This window comes from Leucoraja erinacea, unplaced genomic scaffold, assembly GCF_028641065.1.
Source record: "Leucoraja erinacea ecotype New England unplaced genomic scaffold, Leri_hhj_1 Leri_438S, whole genome shotgun sequence".
Classification (NCBI taxonomy): domain Eukaryota; kingdom Metazoa; phylum Chordata; class Chondrichthyes; order Rajiformes; family Rajidae; genus Leucoraja; species Leucoraja erinaceus.
Genome location: NW_026576339.1, coordinates 38,305 through 54,611, shown reverse-complemented (window position 1 = coordinate 54,611; position 16,307 = coordinate 38,305). Strand labels below are relative to the sequence as shown.

General features: G+C 50.0%; 1 protein-coding gene across 1 annotated transcript in view; it reads right to left on the bottom strand.

Moving 5' to 3' along the window:
* LOC129693830 (butyrophilin-like protein 2) overlaps positions 1-15,969 on the bottom strand; it is a gene marked incomplete at its 5' end in the record, with an annotated part of 55,707 nt that extends 39,738 nt beyond the window's left edge. The window contains 7 exons of the mRNA XM_055630578.1: positions 6,948-6,974; positions 8,478-8,498; positions 10,008-10,034; positions 10,838-10,864; positions 12,427-12,546; positions 13,336-13,617; positions 15,729-15,969. Of these exons, the coding sequence (XP_055486553.1) occupies positions 6,948-6,974; positions 8,478-8,498; positions 10,008-10,034; positions 10,838-10,864; positions 12,427-12,546; positions 13,336-13,617; positions 15,729-15,969 (745 nt within the window). The remainder of the gene's footprint in view (positions 1-6,947; positions 6,975-8,477; positions 8,499-10,007; positions 10,035-10,837; positions 10,865-12,426; positions 12,547-13,335; positions 13,618-15,728) is intronic.
* Positions 15,970-16,307: the final 338 nt, after the last annotated feature.

Sequence of the window (16,307 nt, the reverse complement as noted above, 5' to 3'; positions counted from 1 at the left end):
CCCCCCCCCCCCCCCCCCCCCCCCCCCCCCGCTCCCCCTCCCCCCCCCCCCCCCCCCCCCCCCCCCCCCCCCCCCCCGATGGAGGGCGGCGATGGCCTGGCCCGGGAGGACAAAAGGGGAAATTTACTCGTGGAGCTGTTGGATCCCTGAGGGGGAAAACGCCAGTCAAGTAAAGACGGGAGGGGTCGGGGAAAGTGGGGGCTCTGTTTTATCCGCTACCACAGTACCCGCTAAATAGCCCGGCTGCATGGAACGTGTTAAGATAAAATCTCGCGGCGGGCCATAGTTTGGTGACCACTGGTTCAGTCCAAAGAGCTAAATCTAACTCTCCTTCAGAACCTTCTGAATTTGTAGTCGGCAGGGCAGTACTCTGCATATCGCCAACTTGGATGTGTTGTGCATACTAACGTGCTATTAGTGCCCCCTTAAAACTGTCTAGTTTATTCCATTCCCTTAAGCTTCTTACAAAGAATGAGTTTTTATAAATATCTGTCCTGGCAAATGGGGTTTCTATTTACAGATCATTTATTTTTCTTGTTCCCCTTTATGTTGAGTATGTTATGTATCAATCTGCAGTTATTCCCACCATCCCCTGTTGAATCTTGTACAACATGGCTAGTCTGTTCCTTGCCCTTCTTGTTTCCAGCGTTTCCCGCTCCAGGTCGGACAGCACCTGGTGACACTGCTACCTCTATTGTAGTTCCCAATGCAAGAGCATGCTGCTTTCCTCTGTACCCCTTCTAGTTTGTTGATATGACCAGTTTTGTGTGGGTCCCAGGTGTATGAAGCACATTCCAGTAAGGGTCTAACCAATGTTGTATATGCTGTGGTTTTCACTTCCTTTGGGCAGAACCAGAGGTTTTGTTTAAGGAATCCTAGTGTCCGGTTGGCTTTAGTGGCCGTGTTGTCCATGTGTTCCCTCCACGAAAGCTTGCCATCAAGATGAACTCCAAGGTATGGTTGTGAACTTGTACAATGAAGTATTTGTCGACTGAAGATGTAGTCTCAAGTAGGTGGTTTCTTCTTGTTTGAAATGACCACAATTGAGCATTTGGTTGGATTGAAGCTCATCTTCCATGTGTGTTGCCATAATTCCAAGGACTTAAGGTCTTCATGTAAGGAGTTGATATCCTCTACATCAGTGACAGGTGTATATACAAGACAATCATCTGTGAAGAGTCTTGTTTTACAATGTATATGTTCAGGTAGATCATTAATGTACATCAGGAACAACAGTGGTCCGCGGACCGTGCCTTGCGGTACTCCTGACAGTACTTGTTCTTCTAAAGAAATGTTTCCTTCACAGGCCCCCCTCTGCGTCCGGTTTGTGAGAAAGTCCCTAATCCTGTTATGTGGACTATTTCTGATGCCATAGTCATCCAGTTTTGCTGGGAGCGAAGGAAATAGGCAACGTTTCGGGCCGAAACCTGTCCTCCTTCGCTCCATAGATGCTGCCTCACCCACTGATTTTCTCCAGCATTTTTGTCTACCTGCATTGATCAGTTCCTCAAGAAGGAACTGCAGATGCTGGAAGTCCCCCCCTCCCCCACCCCCTATCAGTCTGAAGAAGGGTTTCGGCCCGAAACGTCACCTATTTCCTTCGCTCCATAGATGCTGCTGCACCCGCTGAGTTTCTCCAGCATTTTTGTGTACCTTTGATCAGTTCCTCGTTTGCTTTCCTTCTAGGTTGTCGTTTCCACTATATGGGGGGCACCGTAATATTTTCTGTGTTCAGGGCCGAGAGGCCTTAACCCGGCCCTGGCAGTTCATTCATCCCCCCCCCCCCCGGGGAATAAAGTGAAGCGGGGACGCAGCGCTGTGGGCGCTAGCAACGTAGTGCGGACCCAATAGGGCGGACCGTGTACAGGAAACTACAGGGCGGACCGTGTAGGGAGAACCAAGAGCGATGGGGGCAGCGTATCTCCCCCAGGTCCGCGCTCCATCTCCACTCTGCCGGGTCCGCGCTAGGGAGGAAAAGACAGCGAACTTCTTCACCCAGAGAGTTGTGAATCTGTGGAATTCTCTGCCACACAAGGCAGTGGCGGCCAATTCACTGGATGCTTTCAAGAAATAGTTAGATAGAGTTAAAGATAGCGGAGTCAGGGGATATGGGGAGAAGGCAGGAACGGGGTACTGATTGGGGATGATCAGCCATGATCACATTGAATTACGGTGCTGGCTCGAAGGGCCGAATGGCCTCCTCCTGCAGCTATGTTTCTATGCCTCCTTGCCCGTCCACCTTTGTTCCCCGTCGTTTTATTTTACATTATACAATGACTTTTATTCAAAAAATAAAATTAAACATACAGAGTATTAACACAAACAAAGTCTGCCTATGTACAAACAAATGATCAACACATTAATATAACGCCAACTTTATCAACAAGACACTCAACCTCCCGCGGTGACCAGCGTTCACGTACGGTCTCCAGAGTCCCCGTGGTCACCGCGTGTGTGTTCCCTCTCCAGGGACACGCGGGCACGGACGTAGGCCCAGACAAGGGGCGGGCAGCCGACCCCGGTGTGGCCATAGACTGCCCGCTGCCTGGACCCGTGAATGACCATCTTGACCCGGCCCAGGAGCAGACGGACAGGGAGATCCCCCTCCCCCCCCCCCCCCTCTGTACCGGATGCCCAAATATCAGGAGTGTGGGGATAAAATGTAGCCAATACTTGAGGAGCAGCCCCTTCACATAGTCGAACAGGGGCTGCAACCTGTCACACTGCACGTAGACGTGGAACACGGTCTCTTCCTCGCCACAGAAGTGGGAGCCTCCCACAGACCGACCTCGAGGGTGCGGTGGGCCAGACCCCCCTTTCCCTCTCCTCCCCTCCTGGTCACCCTCCTGTTTTTGTTCAGTTTACAAATTGAACACGCACGCAGTTGTCGGAATCTCATTGGCACTTTTATTGTCACAGGTGTGAAATGCTACACATTGAAATTATATTTTTGATTACAAACAGTCCAGCAGAGTATTACCGTACCCCAGGTCAGCAAGTGTACATAAACAGTCTACTGATCGTGTAAACAAGAGGGGCCATTGTACAAAATCCACACTCTAGTCATAGAGTGATAGATACAGTGTGGAAACAGGCCCTTCGGCCCAACTTGCCCACACCGGCCAACATGCCCCATCTACACTAGTCCCACCTGCCTGCATTTGGTCCATATCCCTCTAAACCTGTCCTATCCACGTACCTGTCCAACAGTTTCCTAAACGTTGCAATAGTATCGGCCTCATCTACCTCCTCTGGCAACTCGTTCCATACACCCACCACCCTTTGCATGAAGACGTTACCCGCTCCGATTCCTATTAAATCTTTCCCCCCTCACCTTAAACCTATTAGACAATAGACAATGGGTGCAGGAGTAGGCCATTCGGCCCTTCCAGCCAGCACCGCCATTCACTGTGATCATGGCTGATCATCCACAATCAGTACCCCGTTCCTGCCTTCTCCCCATATCCCCTGACTCCACTAACCTTAAGAGCCCTATCTAGCTCTCTCTTGATTCCACAGATACACAACTCTCAGTGTGAAAAAAGGGTTTCCTCATCTCTGTTCTAAATGGCCTATCCCTTATTCTTAAACCGTGGCCCCCTGGTTCTGGACTCCCCCAACATCGGGAACATGTTTCCTGCCTCTAGCAGGTCCAAACCCTTAATAATCTTACATGTTTCAATAAGATCCCCTCTCATCCTTCTAAACTCCAGAGTGTACATGCCCAGCCACTCCATTCTCTCAGCATATGACATTCTCGCCATCCCGGGAATTAACCTGGTAAACCTACGCTGCACTCCCTCAATAGTAAGAATGTCCTTCGTCAAATTTGGAGACCAAAACTGCACACAATACTCCAGGTGTGGTCTCACTAGGGCCCGGTACAACTGCAGAAGGACCTCTTTGCTCCTATCCTCAACTCCTCTTGTTGTGAAGGCCAACATGCCATTCGCTTTCTTCACTGCCTGCTGTACCTGCATGCTTACTTTCAGGAGGCTAGTCTTATGAGCCGAGCCTGTCCAGGATATTTGCAGTCCTAACTGGTGCCCAGGATTCATTGATCCCACACAGTCTTCCCACCCAGATCTTCCGTTTACTCCCACTCCAAAGACGTGCAGGTTTGTAGGTTAATTAGGAACAGTCAAGATGGATTTGTGCCTGGAAGGTCATGTTTGACTTGAATTTTTTGAAGAGGTTACTAGGGAAATTGATGAGGGTAAAGCGGTGGATGTTGTATATATGGACTTCAGTAAGGCCTTTGACAAGGTTCCTCATGGAAGGTTGGTTAAGAAGGTTCAATTGTTGGGTATTAATGGTGGAGTAGCAAGATGGGTTCAACAGTGGCTGAATGGGAGATGCCAGAGAGTAATGGTGGATGGCTGTTTGTCAGGTTGGAGGCCAGTGACTAGTGGGGTGCCACAGGGATCTGTGTTGGGTCCACTGTTGTTTGTCATATCCATCAATGATCGATTAGTAAGTATGCAGATGCTACTAAGACAGGTGGTGTTGTGGATAATGAAGTAGATTTCCAAAGTCTACAGAGAGATTTAGGCCATTTGGAAAAGTGGGCTGAAAGATGGCAGATGGAGTTTAAATGTTGATAAGTGTGAGGTGCTACATCTTGGCAGGACAAATCAAAATAGGACGTACATGGTAAATGGTAGCAAATTGAGGAATGCAGTTGAACAGAGGGATCGAGGAATAACTTTGCATAGTTCCCTGAAGGTGGAATCTCATGTAGATAGGGTGGTAAAGAAAGCTTTTGGTGTGCTGGCTTTTATAAATCTGAGCATTGAGTATAGAAGTTGGGATGTAATGTTAAAATTGTACAAGGCATTAGTGAGGCCATTTCTGGAGTAGGGTGTACAATTTTGGTTGCCTAATTATAGGAAGGATGTCAACAAAATAAAGAGAGTACAGAGGAGATTTACTAGAATGTTGCCTGGGTTTCAGCAACTAAATTACAGAGAAAGGTTGAACAAGATAGGTCTTTATACTTTGGAGCGCAGAAGGTTAATGGGGGGACTTGATAGAGGTCTTTAAAATGATGAGAGGGATAGACAGAGTTGACGTGAATAAGTTTTTTCCATTGAGAGTAGGGAAGATTCAAACAAGAGGACATGATGTGAGAATTAAGAGACAGAAGTTTAGGGGTAACATGAGGGGGAACTTCTTTACTCAGAGAGTGGTAGTTGTGTGGAATGAGCTTCCAGTGGAAGTGGTGGAGGCAGGTTCGATTTTATCATTTAAAAATAAATTGGATAGGTATATGGATGGGAAAGGAATGGAGGGTTATGGTCTGAGTGCAGGTAGATGGGACTAGGGGAGAATAAGTGTTCGGCACGGACTAGAAGGGCTGAATGGCCTGCTTCCGTGTTGTAATTGTTATATGGCTAATGGTGCTTGGTAAATGTAAAAATTGTCCCTAGTGTGTGTAGGATAGTGTTAGTGTGTGGGCATCGCTGGTCGGCGCTGACCCGGTGGGCCGAAGGGCCTGTTTCTGCCCTGTATCTCTAAACTAAACTCTCTCTCCTCTCATCCTTCTAAACTCCAGAGTGTACAAGCCCAGCCGCTCCATTCTATCAACATATGACAGTCCCGCCATCCCGGGAATTAACCTGGTGAACCTACGCTGCACTCCCTCAATAGCAAGAATGTCCTTCCTCAAATGTGGAGACCAAAACTGCACACAATACTCCAGGTGTGGTCTCACTAGGGCCCTGTACAAATGTAGAAGGACCTCTTTGCTCCTATACTCAACTCCTCTTATTATAAAGGCCAAAATGCCATTCGCTTTCTTCACTGCCTGCTGTAACCTGCATGCTTACTTTCAGTGACTGATGTACAAGGACCCCCAGATCCCGTTGTACTTCCCCTTTTCCCAACTTGACACGACATTCGTGAGGCCAAATTTGGAGTATTGTGTTTTCCGTTTTGGTTACCCTGGTACAGAAACGATGTTGTCAAACTGGATAGGATACAGAGAAGATTTAAGCCCCTGTCCACGAGTATGTTCACGAGCTTCTACGAGTAAAAAGTAACAATTTTTTTCATCACAAATATTTTTTAACTCCTGGACATTTTTTCACACTGTTGATAAAACTTCACGAGTAAAAAAATACTTGTGATGAAAAAAATTGTTACTTTTTAGTTAATAATTTGCAACCAAAGTGGATAACCTCACAATTATCCACATTAAACTGCATCTGCCCACTCCCCCAACCTGTCCAAGTCACCCTGCATCCTCATAGCATCCTCCTCACAGTTCACACTGCCACCCAGCTTTGCGTCATCTGCAAATTTGCTAATGTTACTTTGAATCCCTTCATCCAAATCATTGATGTATATTGTAAATAGCTGCAGTCCCAGCACTGAGCCTTGTGGTACCCCACTAGTCACTGCTGGTCCCAGCACCGAGCCTTGCGGTACCCCACTAGTCACTGCTGGTCCCAGCACCGAGCCTTGCGGTACCCCACTAGTCACTGCTGGTCCCAGCACCGAGCCTTGCGGTACCCCACTAGTCACTGCTGGTCCCAGCACCGAGCCTTGCGGTACCCCACTAGTCACTGCTGGTCCCAGCACCGAGCCTTGCGGTACCCCACTAGTCACTGCTGGTCCCAGCACCGAGCTGGTCACTGCCAGCACCGAGCCTTGCGGTACCCCACTAGTCACTGCCTGCCATTCTGAAAGGGACCTGTTAATCCCTACTCTTTGTTTCCTGTCTGCCAACCACTTCTCTATCCTGGGGGGGGGGAGAGCAGTGAGTGGGGGGGGAGGGTGGTGAAGCAGAATTGGGGGGTTGGTATAGGAGCACAGGGAGGGGGGGGGGGGGGCAGAGTGGGGGGGGGTGCAGAATTGTGTTTTGGGGGGGAGAGCAGGGTGGGGGGGGGGGAGGCAGGGGGGGCACAGATGGAGGGGCCACGGGTTTATAACATTCGAGTCTTTACCTTCAGTACACAAAGTCCTCTCCAGCTCTGCAATAAAACAAAGATTGCCATCAGTGGGTTGGTCAAGGATTCTTCATTATCACATGTACTAAGGTACAACATCAGTTATATTTTGGCGTGCAGCCCAGCAGGTCTCTCTCTCCACGTTAGGTTTGCCAACATTCCCACTCCCAAATAAGGGACAAAAGGTCAAAATACGGGACAAATTCCCCACGGCAATTCATTGACCTACAAACATCTACAGGTGAACATATCGAAAATCCATCGTCGACCAGAAAGACGCTACGACTCTTTGGGCGACTTTAAGAGATGACACACGACCATACAGGCGACACACCAGCGACCATGTGGAGACAGTCTAGTCACCTGTAGTCGCCTAAGTGGGACAGGTTCATTAGAGGACCTAGCTTCCATCGTCATCAGCTGGTGTTATATGACTCCTGTCTGGCCACAACCGTAAGGTGAGAGGGCACACATTGTAGAGGGAGGTCAGGGGCAACTTTTTTCACTCAGTCAGGAGTTGAGTATAGGAGCAAAGAGGTCCTTCTGCAGTTGTACAGGGCCCTAGTGAGACCACACCTGGAGTATTGTGTGCAGTTTTGGTCCCCTAATTTGAGGAAGGACATTCTTGCTATGGAGGGAGCCCAGCGTAGGTTCACCAGGTTAATTCCCGGGATGGCGGGACTGTCATATGCTGAGAGAATGGAGCGGCTGGGCTTGTACACTCTGGAGTTTAGAAGGATGAGAGGATATCTCATTGAAACATATAAGACAGTTAAGGGTTTGGACACGCTAGAGGCAGGAAACATGTTCCTGATGCTGGGGGAGTCCAGAACCAGGGGCCACAGTTTAAGAATATGGGGTAGGCCATTTGAAACGGAGATGAGGAAAAACTTTTTCACACAGAGGGTTGTGAGTCTGTGGAATTCTCTGCCTCAGAGGGCGGTGGAGGCCGGTTCTCTAGATACTTTCAAGAGAGAGTTAGATAGGGCTCTTAAAGATAGCGGAGTCAGGGGATATGGGGAGAAGGCAGGAACGGGGCACTGATTAGGGATGATCAGCCATGATCACATTGAATGGCGGTGCAGGCTCGAAGGGCCGAATGGCCTACTCCTGCACCTATTGTCTAGCTGCCAGAGGAAGCTGTGGAAACGAGTACAATGATGGGTTGTAGAAGACATTTGGACAGATGCGGGGTGTCATGGTGGAGCAGCGGGTAGAGCTGCTGCCTCACAGCCCCAGAGACCCGGGTTCCATCCTGACTACGGGTGCTGTCTGTGCAGAGTTTGCACGTTCTCCCCGTGACCTGGGTGCTCCGGTTTCCTCCCACACTCCAAAGCCGTGCAGGTTTGCAGGTTAATTGGCTTCTGTAAATTGTAAATTGTGCCTAGTGTGTAGGGTTGTGTTCATGTGCGGGGATCGCTGGTCGGCACGGACACTTGAGAGAGATGGCCCTGCGAGGGAGCATCTTCCCAGGTGATGAGGACGAGTGTCTGATCTAGACACGTCCAGGTAAAGGTGAGCACTCACCTGTAAAAAGCTCCAATTCATCTGAAATAGAGAGAGAGAGAGATGTCAGTATGAGCCGAGATCTCTTCCTTATTCCCGACGTACACCGAGCCTTCCGACAGTCAGCTGAACTACCCGCCGCTTCTCTCGATACCCAGGCTCAATCCCGACTACCGGTGCTGTCTCTGCGGAGTTTGCACGTTCTCCACTTGGGTTTTCCCCGAGATCTTCCGTTACCTCCCACATGCCAAAGACGTACAGGTTTGTATGTTAATTGGCCTGGTATAGATGTAACATTGCCCCTTAGTGTGTGTAGGAGAGTGTTAATGTGCGGGGATCGCTGGTGGGCACGTACGTGGTGGGCCGAAGGGCCTGTTTCGTGCTGTATCTCTAAACGAAAATTATCATTCCCAGTTCCTGCCTATTCCACACAAGGTGTCTGTCTATCTGTGTGTGTGTGTGTGTGTGCGTGTGTGTGTGTGTGTGTGTGTGTGTGTATGTGTGTGTGTGTGTCTGTGTGTGTGCGTGTTTGTGTGTGTGTGTGTGTCTGTGTTTGTGTGTGTCTGTGTTTGTGTCGGTGTCTTGTGTTTGTGTGTGTGTGTGTGTGTATGTGTGTGTGTGTGTGTGTGTGTGTGTGTGTGTGTGTCTGTGTGTGTGTGTGTGTGTGTGTGTGTGTGTGTGTGTGTGTGTGTGTGTGTGTCTGTGTGTGTGTGTCTGTGTGTGTGTGTGTGTGTGACTGTGTGTGTGTGTGTCTGTGTGTGTGTCTGTGTGTGTGTGTGTGTGTGTGTGTGTGTGTGTGTGTGTGTGTGTGTGTGTGTGTGTGTGTGTGTGTGTGTGTGTGTGTCTGTGTGTGTGTGTGTGTGTGTGTGTGTGTGTGTGTGGGTGTGTGTGTGTATGCGTGTGTGTGTGTGTGTGTGTGTGTCTGTGTTTGTGTGTGTGTGTGTGTGTGTGTGTCTGTGTGTGTGTGTCTGTGTGTGTGTGTGTCTATGTCTGTGTGTGTGTGTCTGTGTACGTGTTGTGTCTGTGTATATGTGTGTCTATGTGTGTGTGTGTATGCGTGTGTGTGTGTGTGTGTGTGTGTGTGTGTGTGTGTGTGTGTCTGTGTGTGTGTCAGATTCAGATTCAGATTCAATTTTAATTGTCATTGTCAGTGTACAGTACAGAGACAACGAAATGCATTTAGCATCTCCCTGGAAGGGGAGCGAGGAACCGGTGATGCGTGTGCGTGTGTGTGTGTGTGTGTGTGTGTGTGTGTGTGTGTGCGTGCGTCCGTGTGCTTTGCATGTTCTCCCAGTGACTGCGTGGGTAACAGGTCTCTGTAAATCACGTGTTTTCAAGGTTCGAACTTGGCAAGGGAAGAGAAGCAGAGGGTGGGCAAGAAGACATCCCCCTTCATGCCCCCTAGAATAGACCACCCCTCATTGATCACCGCACTGTGTTAGCACCTCCCCTATCACACAGAATGGACCATTCACATCAACATCAACTCATTCATTTGACCAAGTATTCCTTGACGCAAGATCTGAAGCAGATAGAATGTAACTTTCTTACCTACAGCGTCGCATATCGTCTTGTGTTCTGTAAAGAACAGAAAATACATCTTCAGACAAGGCCCTTATTGGCAACAGGTTAAGGTGCGAGCATTATGTAACCAATAGACAATGGACAATAGGTTCTAGAACCTTCCATCTTCCCCTCGTTACCCGAGCCCTGCCCCAGCGCCTTCTTTAGAAAACATTGCAAACAGGTGCAGGAGTAGGCCATTCGGCCCCTCGAGCCAGCACCGCCATTCAATGTGATCATGGCTGATCATCCACAATCTGTACCCCGTTCCTGCCTTTTCCCCAGACTCCGCTATCTTTAAGAGCCCTATCTAGCTCTCTCTTGAAAGTATCCAGAGAACCGGCCTCCACCGCCCTCTGAGGCAGAGAATTCCACAGAATCACAACTCTTTGGGTGAATTTTTTTCCCCTCATCTCCGTTCTAAATGGCCGACCCCTTATTCTTAAAATGTGTGGCCCTGGTTCTGGACTCCCCCAGCATCGGGAACATGTTTCCTGCCTCTAGCGTGTCCAAACCCTTAATAATCTTATATGTTTCAATGAGAAGCCCTCTCATCCTTCTAAACTCCAGAGTGTACAAGCCCAGCCGCTCCATTCTCTCAGCATATGACAGTCCCTCCATCCCGGGAATTAACCTGGTGAACCTACGCAGGGCTCCCTCAATAGCAAGAATGTCCTTCTTCAAATTAGGGGACCAAAACTGCACACAATACTCCAGGTGTGGTCTCACTAGGGCCCTGTACAACTGCACAGGCCCTGCACCTATTGTCTATTGAATGGAGAACTCGGAGGTGGAAGGAAAGAAATAGATTTACTTACTCTCCAGTGTCGGCCGTTTGTACAACTCTGCAAGAGAAAAAACAAGGTTGGTACTCATTTCTTATACAACATGAATACACACTCGCACACTTACACACACACTCGCACACTTACACACACACTCACACACACATGCATGCACGCGCACACACACACACTCACGCAGACACACACTCATGCACATCCACGCGCACACACACATGCACTTACGCGCACGCATGCACATCCACGCGCACACACACACACTCACGCACACTCGCAGTTACACACATTCACACACACATGCACACACACGCGCACACACACACACGCAAACACACTCATGACATCCACGCGCACACACACATGCGCGCACACACACACACACAAGCACACACACACAGGGGCAGACATACATACACACACACACGCACACACACACAGGGGCACACACACGGGCAGATATACACACAAACACACACAAGCGCACACACACACAGGGGCACACACACACGCACACACACACGCACACACACACACAGGGGCACACACACACACACACCGGGGCACACACACACTACCAACTCCATTCTCCTGCCTTCTCCCCGTAACACCCTGACACCCTTAGCAATTAAGGATCTATCTATCTCCGCCTTAAAAATATCTACTGGCCTGTGGCCTCCACAGCTGTCTGTGGCAAAGAATCCCACAGATTCACCACCCTCTGACTAAAGAAATTCCTCCTCATCTCCTTCCTGAATATACAACATAGAAGTGGGCAACTCAACAGCAGGCCCTTCGGCCCAATATGTCTATGCTGTACATGAAGCCAGTCTGAAGAAGTGTCTCAACCCGAAACATCACCTATTCCTTCGCTCCATAGAGCAAGTAAAACTAGCAGAAAGAGGTGAGTGATTTTCTTTAAAAGATTAACTTTATTTTGAATATTGAAAAATATATACAGTGGAAAAAGATTGAGAAAATCCCTCCCGACATTCCCAGAGTATATACATCCATTCGTCAGTGTTATGGGTGGACACAAAATGCTGGAGTAAAGGGCCTGTCCCACTTGCATGCGTTTGGCGCGACCAAACGGAAGCGGAGTTCACGCTAAGTACACGCTTAGTACGCGCTTTCTCTCTCCTTCCCCTCCCCATCCCAGCTCTCCCACAGCCCACTGTCTCCTCCTCTTCCTTCCTTCTACCCCCCCCCACATCAGTCTGAACAAGGGTCTCGACCCGAATCGTCACCTATTTCCTTCGCTCCATAGATGCTGCCTGACCCACTGAGTTTCTCCAGCATTTTTGTCTGCCTTCGATTATTCCAGCACCTGTAGTTCTTTCTTAAACATGATGCCAAGGCCATCTCTTATCTGCCTGCATCCAATCCATATCAATATACAACAGACAATAGTTGCAGGTGTAGGCCATTCGGCCCATCCAGCCAGCACCGCCAATATATGGCAGTCCCGCCATCCCGGGAATTAACCTGGTGAACCTACGCTGCACTCCCTCAATAGCAAGATCGTTCTGGTGAACCTCCTCTGGACTCTCTCCAGAGCCAACACTTCCATCCTCGGATACGGGGACCCAAAACTGCTCACAGCCTACCCTTGGTTTTCTTCCGCTTCCAGTAGTAATAAATGCTGCCACCGAACAGCACGATGAGCAGAAAGACCAGGAACACCATGAAAGCACTGAAGTACTTGGAAACTCTGGGGAAGAATTCATCTGCGGACAAAGGGAGGAAGAGAATAGAGTGTTACACCAATGGACAATAGACAATAGGTGCAGGAGGAGGCCATTCGGCCCTTCGAGCCAGCACCGCCATTCAATGTGATCATGGCTGATCATCCCCAATCAGTACCCCGTTCCTGCCTTCTCCCCATATCCCCTGACTCCGCTATCTTTAAGAGCCCTATCTAGCTCTCTCTTGAAAGCATCCAGAGAACCGGCCTCTGAGGTAGAGAATTCCACAGACTCACCACTCTCTGGGTGAAAAGCTTTTTCCTCGTCTCCGTTCTAAACAGATTACCCCTTATTCTTAAACTGTGGCTCCTGGTTCTGGACTCCCCCAACATCGGGAACATGTTTCCTGCCTCTAGCAGGTCCAAACCCTTAATAATCTTATATGTTTCAATAAGATCTCCTCTCATCCTTCTAAACTCCCGAGTATACAAGCCCAGCCGCTCCATTCTCTCAGCATATGACAGTCCCGCCATCCCGGGAATTAACCTTGTAAACCTACGCTGGGCTCCCTCAATAGCAAGAATGTCCTTCCTCAAATTAGGGGACCAGAACTGCACACAATACTCCAGGTGTGGTCTCACTAGGGCCCTGTACAACTGCAGAAGGACCTCTTTGCTCCTATACTCAACTCCTCTTGTTATGAAGGCCAACATGCCATTGGCTTTCTTCACTGCCCGCTGTACCTGCATGCTCGTGAACTTACAGTACCGATGCCCGCCGCGCCCACCTGCCCCAATGCCCGCAGACGTCGGATGCGTGCGGTGTCCTGACCTGGGATGTGGATCCGGGATACTTGGAGTTCCGTCAGCAGTGGTGCCCGCACCTGGCACGAGACGGCCGCCAGCCCTTGCCGCACCTCCACCGAGCTGGAGATACGGTAGAAGCCGTCGGCATCCCTGGCGGTCCGTGTGCCAGAGCCGTCTAGACCATCCTTGCGTCCCTGGACCGTCCAGAGCAGGGTGGGCAGGGGGAACCAACCCGTGGAGTTGCACTGCACCAGGATCCCGTCGTCGTGGTAACCTTCCAACCGGAGCGTGGGACGCGTCCCCAAACCTGCGGTGGCGAGAGAGGTCGGTCAGTGAAATACGGCAACAATGGATGACCAACACCCTGCACCAGCACTGACCTGGTGTTAGAGGCTCAAGGGACCAGTTGACCAGGTGTTAGAGGCTCAAGGGACCAGTTGACCTGGTGTTAGAGGCTCAAGGGACCAGTTGACCAGGTGTTAGAGGCTCAAGGGACCAGTTGACCAGGTGTTAGGTTTTAGAGGCTCAAGGGACCAGTTGACCTGGTGTTAGAGGCTCAAGGGACCAGTTGACCAGGTGTTAGAGGCTCAAGGGACCAGTTGACCAGGTGTTAGAGGCTCAAGGGACCAGTTGACCTGGTGTTAGAGGCTCAAGGGACCAGTTGACCAGGAAGGACATTAGACAACAGGTGCAGGAGGAGGCCATTCGGCACTTCCAGCCAGCACTGCCATTCAATGTGACCATGGCTGATCATCCCCAATCAGTACCCCGTTCCTGCCTTCTCCCCATATCCCCTGACTCCGCTATCTTTAAGAGCCCTATCTAGCTCTCTCTTGAAAGTTTCCAGAGAACCGGCCTCCACCACCCTCTGAGGCAGAGAATGTCCAAGATGCTGCCTCTAAGACGTCATGAAGCTGAGACTCAACGCCTCTCAGACTCTTTATGTCTCTAAGACTCTAAGACTATGTGCACAAGACTCCATGTCACTAATGGGCCAGTCCCAATTAGTGATGTTTTCGGCGAATGCCGGCATTATTGACTGACGTACCAGACCCCCGAAAATACGCGACGCGATATTGACGCGCGGTGTTTTTTTTCAAGAGCCGCAACATTTTTGTTGCCGCTGGATTTTGAAATGTTCAAAATCTTTCGGCGACCCTGATAAGTCAGTTAATGAAGCCGGCAGGTGGGATAGAACTTCTGGACAATATTTTAGGCGACTGCCAGTGACTAGGACAATGGAATTCACCGATGTCAGCAATGGCGACAACCTACGCCACCAGGCGACAACCTACAACAGTCCAAATTGTTGCCATTGTGGCCGAAAGTTTTTCAACATGTTGAAAATTCTTTTAGCAGTCGCCTGTAGTCGCCTAAAAAATCGCCTAAGTGGGACTCCAAGACTCTAAAGGGCCTGTCCCACTTGGCGATTTTTTTGGCGACTGCCGGTACCATTGACTGGCGTATCAGGGTTGCCGAAAGATACATGACGAGATGACGTATTGGCGCTCGGTGTTTTTTCAAGTGTCGCAACTTTTTTTTGTCGCTGCTGGAATTTTGAAATGTTCAAAATCTTTCGGGGACCCTGATATGACGCCGGCAGTCCAAATTGTCGCCATTACAATAGACAATACACAGTAGGTGCAGGAGGAGGCCATTCGGCCCTTCCAGCCAGCACCGCCATTCAATGTGATCATAGCTGATCATCCCCAATCAGTACCCCGTTCCTGCCTTCTCCCCATATCCCCTGATTCCGCTATCTTTAAGAGCCCATCTAGCTCTCTATCAGCAGAGAATTCCACAGACTCACAACTCTCTGGGTGAAAATATTTTTCCTCATCTCCGTTCTAATTGGCCTACTATTTATTCTTAAACAGTGGCCCCTGGTTCTGGACTCCCCCAACATCAGGGACATGTTTCCTGCCTCTAGCGTGTCCAAACCCTCAGTAATCTTTTATGTTTCAATGTGATGCCCCCCTCTCATCCTTCTAAACTCCAGATTGTACAAGCCCAGCCGCTCCATTCTCTCAGCATATGACAGTCGCGGGAATTAACCTGGTGAACCTACGCTGGGCTCCCTCAATAGCAAGAATGTCCTTGCTCAAATTAGGGGACCAAAACTGCACACACTACTCCAGTGTGTGGTCTCACTAGGGCCCTGTACAACTGCAGAAGGACCTCTTTGTTCCTATACTCACTGTTGCCGAAAATGTTTCAACATGTTGAAAATGTTTCAGCAACAACGAGCAGAGGAGCAAAGAGGTCCTTCTGGTGAAAATATTTTGGCGGTCGCCTGCAGTCGCCTAAGTGGGACAGGCCGTTTTTAGACTCCAAGACTCTGGTGATCGCTGGGTGGTGGGTGGTGGTTGGGGGTGGTGGGAGGAGGAGAGGAGGGGGCAGGATCATGGGGCAACTCACTGGTGACCTTCAGCGGGACTGCTGCTTGCTCGATGGTCCTCTCGTGCTCCACCATGCACAGGTAGTCGCCCTCGTCGGCCAAGCGCACGCCGGCCAGCCGCAGCGAGACGTTGCCAACGGCCAGCTGCTCGCTGAAGAGCTGCGTGCGGCCCTTGTACGCCTCGTCCTCGTCCTCCGTCACCGCGTGGCCGTTACGGTACAGGTGGACGACCGTGTGTACCCGGGTCTCCGGCCTCCACCGCCCTCTGAAGCAGAGAATTCCACAGACTCACAACTCTCTGGGTGAAAAGTGTTTCCTCATCTCTGTTCTAAATGGCTTACCCCTTATTCTTAAACTGTGTGGCCCCTGGTTCTGGACTCCCCCAACATCGGGAACATGTTTCCTGCCTCTAGCGTGTCCAAATCCTTAATACTTTTATATGTTTCAATGAGATGCCCTCTCATCCTTCTAAACTCCAGAGTGTACAAGCCCAGCCGCTCCATTCCCTCAGCACATGACAGTCCCGCCATCCCGGGAATTAAGCTTGTGAACTTACACTGGACTCCCTCAATAGCTTGTACACACGGCCCACACTCGAG